The following is a 4,740-nucleotide window of genomic DNA, read 5'->3' as shown; positions in this document are numbered from 1 at the left end:
GAGAGCACAATAATAGAAGTTGTTTCCCTTGGGGTAAGAATCGGTGTGTCACATTGTAGAGTTTAAATTCAAAATTGTCAAAAAAGTCCAATAACAACATATCTCGGCAGGTAAAGATAATGTCGGTTTCCAAAAAAAATGGTCAAGGAAAAAAATTTGATAGAGGCACATCTGCCTCTAAGGTGGACCCCACATGCTTGCCTCTTTTTTTTTTGCGAGATATGCCTGCCTTTACTTTTAGCCACTACTCTCTTAGTTCCAAAATAATTGAAGTTCTATGATTATCTTATAAGTCAAACATCATTAAGTTTGGCCGAGTCTCAATAAAATATATCAACATCTACAAAAACAAAATTTGCTTCATTATGAAATATATTTTTATATTACATATATTCGATATTGGAGATCTTTGCGGTTTTTTCTACAGACTTGGTCAAACTTTAAAAAGTTTAACTTAGGAAAATCCCAAAATTTAATTAGTTTGAACCGGAGGGAGTACAAAACAACTATATGACAAAATAGGCAAAAGTTGTTTCACATTATTGTATAGGGCAGTTTCCGCGACTTCGGCTGTGCGGGCGGCGAGGTCTCGGTGGACGTCTACTTCGGTGGGTCGGGGTGCCCCGTCACCCGGCGTGCCTGCTTCGATGAAGTCCAACGCCTTCTCTGGCTGCGTGCGCTCCCCTGGCCAGGTCTGTGGCCGGATGGATGGGACGGGGGCGGGATCGGGGGAAACCCTTGGCCGTCGGCGGAGGCCACGACAATGGCGGCGCCTTTGTGGGCGTCGGTTCCCCTCTTGGAGGCCTTGTCGAGATCCTATCCCGTTTCTCACTGTGCTCTTCATTTGGGCGAAAGCTCTAGTTCCCCTTGCGGGCGACGGCGTCGTACCTTCGTCGCGCTCCTTCTTGAAGGCGTCGCCTGGGGTTCCCGGAAGCACGGTGGGCGCTTTGTGGTGCGTGTGAGGTGTTTGGCGGCGGCCATTTTACCGCTGATTTTCATCTTGTGGTAGCGCTCCATCTGCTTGGCGATGTTCTAGCGTAGGTGGTGGTCGCATTTGGCGTCATGGTGGCGTTGATGGCGGAGGAGCCTGCCAAGGTTGGCACTTCAATCTGCTTGGAGATGGACCAGTGGAAGATGACGGAGACGACACCTGTGAGTGCGTCAGACCGGTTTATGCCCCAGACCCGGTATGTGGCTAGGCTGGGGATTCCGGCTTTTGATGTTAGGTTTAGGTGAGTGGTCTGGGTAGTGGCCCAGCTAGCACCCCTTCATCGTATGGATAGGAGTAGCGGCATATGTTGCCTAGATGGTGGATTCAGGCATATTGTTGTAACACTTTGTAAGGTCCTCGAGAATAATCAATAAAGTGGTCGTATGCATCTTCCAGATGCAGAGGCCGGGGGTCATCCTCCTTTTCTAAAAAAAAAATAGGGCAGTTTCCGTGCAACATTGATGCGCTAAAATGTTAGCATTCTTTTACGTGTATTTTCTTAGCAATTTGCTATGACACAAATAAAGAAAAAGTTTGCAGAGGCATGTTTGAATTATTGCAACACTTTTGCATGCTCTATCAACACACCGTGAGAACAACATATTTGTGAAGGTGTTGTGTATGTAGACAACATATTCTTATTGCAATGGTCAGGCATGTCGAAAACAATATCTAAGTCAATTGGACGGCCACGTAGGCGGCGGAGCGCAGCCTCTACCCGCGCAACACCTATTACATGCCATTAATAAAAGGGTAAAAATTGGTTGAGCAAATAAGATTATCAAAACCCCTGTGCAATGTCAAGAACACAGCCTTAGAGAAAAGAAAACCTTTCCAAAGTCCATCATAAGGCCTACATTTCCAATTTTCAGTATACAGATGGACCTGAACATAAAACAACCAGCCTGCCTCGCGCCTCAACCCTCGAGCGGCCTGCAGATCTTTCCCTTCTACAGTACTAGAGCAGCCGTAGGCGAACGTTCCATTCCATTTTCCCTCTTCTCATAGAGGACATCAGAGGCGGAGCTCGAGCTCGCGGCCATGGTCCCCTCCTGCGCCGCCGCCGTGCCGTACACCCTCCTGGGCGCGCTCCTCACCGGCGGCGGCGGCGGCTCCTACTCCCCGTCCTGGCCGGCGTGCGGCGGCCGCGCCTTCCTCCGCGACTACGCCCGGCGCGGCACCAACGCGATGCTCTGGCTGGGGCTCCTCGCCGTCACGTGGGTCCTGCTCCGCCGCATCGCCGCTCTCCTCCACCTCTGGGCCCTCGGCTCCCGCCTTCCCGGCCCACCCGCCCTCCTCGCCGACCCCGGCCTCGCCGCCGTCTGCCGCGCCGGCGGCGACATCACCGGTAGGCTCACCGCGCCCCTCCGCATCCTTCCCCTCCCCCAGTTTGCGTAACTATGATTTTGGTGGTTGCGTTTGATTGTATTATACTATTGGATTGGTGGTGGCTCCGGTGGGTGGGAACTGGGCTGGATTTCGCGCGAGCTCGCCCCCTCCACGTTCTAGGATCTTCGGCATGGCCTTGTTTCGATGCTCGAGTGCCACTGTTCAATTGGGAGCTGTATGCGATTGCTGCAGTTTGATCCAGATTTGGTTACGCCTCCTTGGCACACGTAATGTTCAGATTTGCTTTAGCCGAGGTGTTGATCTGGGCATATCAATTTGATTGTTCGAGGTCGTTAAGGCAGTTGGTTGATTGCAGCTCTGTTTGCTGGCAACGGTATTTGGTTATTTACCTTTAAAACTAGTGTTAAGAACTGGAGATGATTGATACATTGTCAGCACTAGCCGCTAGGTACACCCAGGGAATGAATGAATAGCACAGTTGACCTTAATTTGAAAAAGGTTTGCTGATTATGCGGTGATCAGGTAGATATTGGATGCTCAATTTTGATTATACTAGCTAAATGCATTATTTAAGCATCAGTCCACAACTTTGTGCAAAATGAAAAATCGCAAAGTCATCAATCAAATAAAAAGGGCAGTGAATTAATGATACATGACTACTACATAGAATGTACGGCAATTGTGGCACTTTTGCCGGAAGAGGAAGTCAAGTTACTTTGCTAAGTTATATACAAGCATGAAAAGTCATCACGTTAGTATACTTCGCTATGTATTATAATTGTCCTTGAAATGGGTACTTTTCGGTTTTCGCAGAAGAACTGTCTAAGAACAAGACCTGCTGTCGTGCATTGTAATATTAAACATTGTAGGCAGCTGGTACAAGTCACTTTTTTGTTGTTGAATTGTCCTTTCCCGTCCCATGCAATCCTATATTTATGGCTATTGCATTCCTTATCTTTTCAGGGTTGGTTAGCATGTGCATAAATTTGGAGCGGCATAAGCTAGCCCAGCTCAACTCTGTAGGACCCATATTATTCAAGGCTAAAGCACATGGTCCATCAAATGTTTTGTATAGATAATAGTTTGTTTTATCTATACAAAAAAAATAGTAGTCGGTTCTATCTCTAAAAAAAGATAGTAGTCCGTTTTAGAGTTTCACACACAATGGCTGTGCATTGTAGCAGATTTATTACAGCACATTTCCCCTTTGCGCTTCATTATTTTATCGCTTGACTTCTGATCAAATGTTCCTTCGACTTGCTTTATTTGCAGGCTATCTATCAAAATTGCATGGCAGTTTTGGACCAATTGTTCGATTGTGGTTAGGACCATCTGAACTACTTGTCTCAGTTAAAGATGCTTCCCTAATCAAAGAGATGCTAACAAAAGCTGAAGATAAGTTACCACTGACTGGGAGGACATATAATTTAGCTTGTGGAAGACTTGGCCTATTCATTTCCTCATTCGAAAAGGTATTGTTGTTGATGAGGATGTCTGTAGTATTACGCTTTCTTTTGTCTTGCCATATGTGTTACTATGCTAGTTATAATTGGTAGATGGTACATATCATTATTACTTTGATCTTGTGTTTACTTCTTTTGATGCTCTTGTCCTTCTTTTCAGGTCAAAAGTACCAGGGAATCACTAAACGTATTCTTGAATGAAAAACTTAACGTCGTTGCCAGTGAAAGTTCTTTCAAGATCATTGAAGCTGTTCTTCATAGAACCGACTCTACTAAGGACATGGATTCTCTGGACTGTAGATCATTTTCCCAACACATGGCATTTAACATCATCGGTGCAGCTCTTTTTGGCGATGTCTTGTTTGATTGGTCTGATGCTGCAGCATATGAGGAGCTTCTGATGGTTGTTGCAAAGGACGGCTGCTTCTGGGCTTCGTATGCGGTTCCCCCATTTTGGAAACCTGGTTATAGGAGGTACCGGACCCTATGCGCTAAGCTGAAGATCTTAACAGAAAGCATCATCAGAAAATCCATAAACCAAAATGGTGCACTTAGACATAACAATCTGAGCTCCTGTAAGATAAGTGAAGGGTTGGTAAAAGATCCAGTTAGATGTACTTCTCTGCTAGATGGGATGATATCAGGTCGTGGTTTCGGTGGGGCTGTGCAAGGGCCTCTCAGTTCAGAAGAAGAAATATGTGGGAATATCGTGGGTTTGATGCTGCATGGAATTTCCACATCTGCTAACTTGCTCTGCAACATTTTGATGAGACTTGTCTTGTATCCAAAGCTGAAAGACCAGGTACATGTTTTTATTTTCTCTGTTGCAAGTTGTCCAGGTCGCTCTTTGTCTGATGTTAACACTGGTGCTTTTTACCGCCTTCTTGTTCGTACGATGAAATGAACATATATGTTCTAAACAGGTCATATGGTTAC

The 4,740-nt window shown here is 45.9% G+C and overlaps 1 protein-coding gene across 1 annotated transcript in view; it reads left to right on the top strand.

The window, feature by feature from the left end:
* Positions 1-1,945: 1,945 nt before the first annotated feature.
* Positions 1,946-4,740, top strand: part of LOC123051860 (probable cytochrome P450 313a4) — a 5,121-nt gene continuing 2,326 nt past the window's right edge. Inside the window, exons 1-3 of the mRNA XM_044474848.1 lie at positions 1,946-2,339; positions 3,614-3,813; positions 3,965-4,606. Of these exons, the coding sequence (XP_044330783.1) occupies positions 2,033-2,339; positions 3,614-3,813; positions 3,965-4,606 (1,149 nt within the window). The 5' untranslated portion in view covers positions 1,946-2,032. The remainder of the gene's footprint in view (positions 2,340-3,613; positions 3,814-3,964; positions 4,607-4,740) is intronic.

This window comes from Triticum aestivum, chromosome 2D (genome assembly GCF_018294505.1).
Source record: "Triticum aestivum cultivar Chinese Spring chromosome 2D, IWGSC CS RefSeq v2.1, whole genome shotgun sequence".
Taxonomy (NCBI): domain Eukaryota; kingdom Viridiplantae; phylum Streptophyta; class Magnoliopsida; order Poales; family Poaceae; genus Triticum; species Triticum aestivum.
This window is presented reverse-complemented; position numbering and strand designations above follow the sequence as displayed.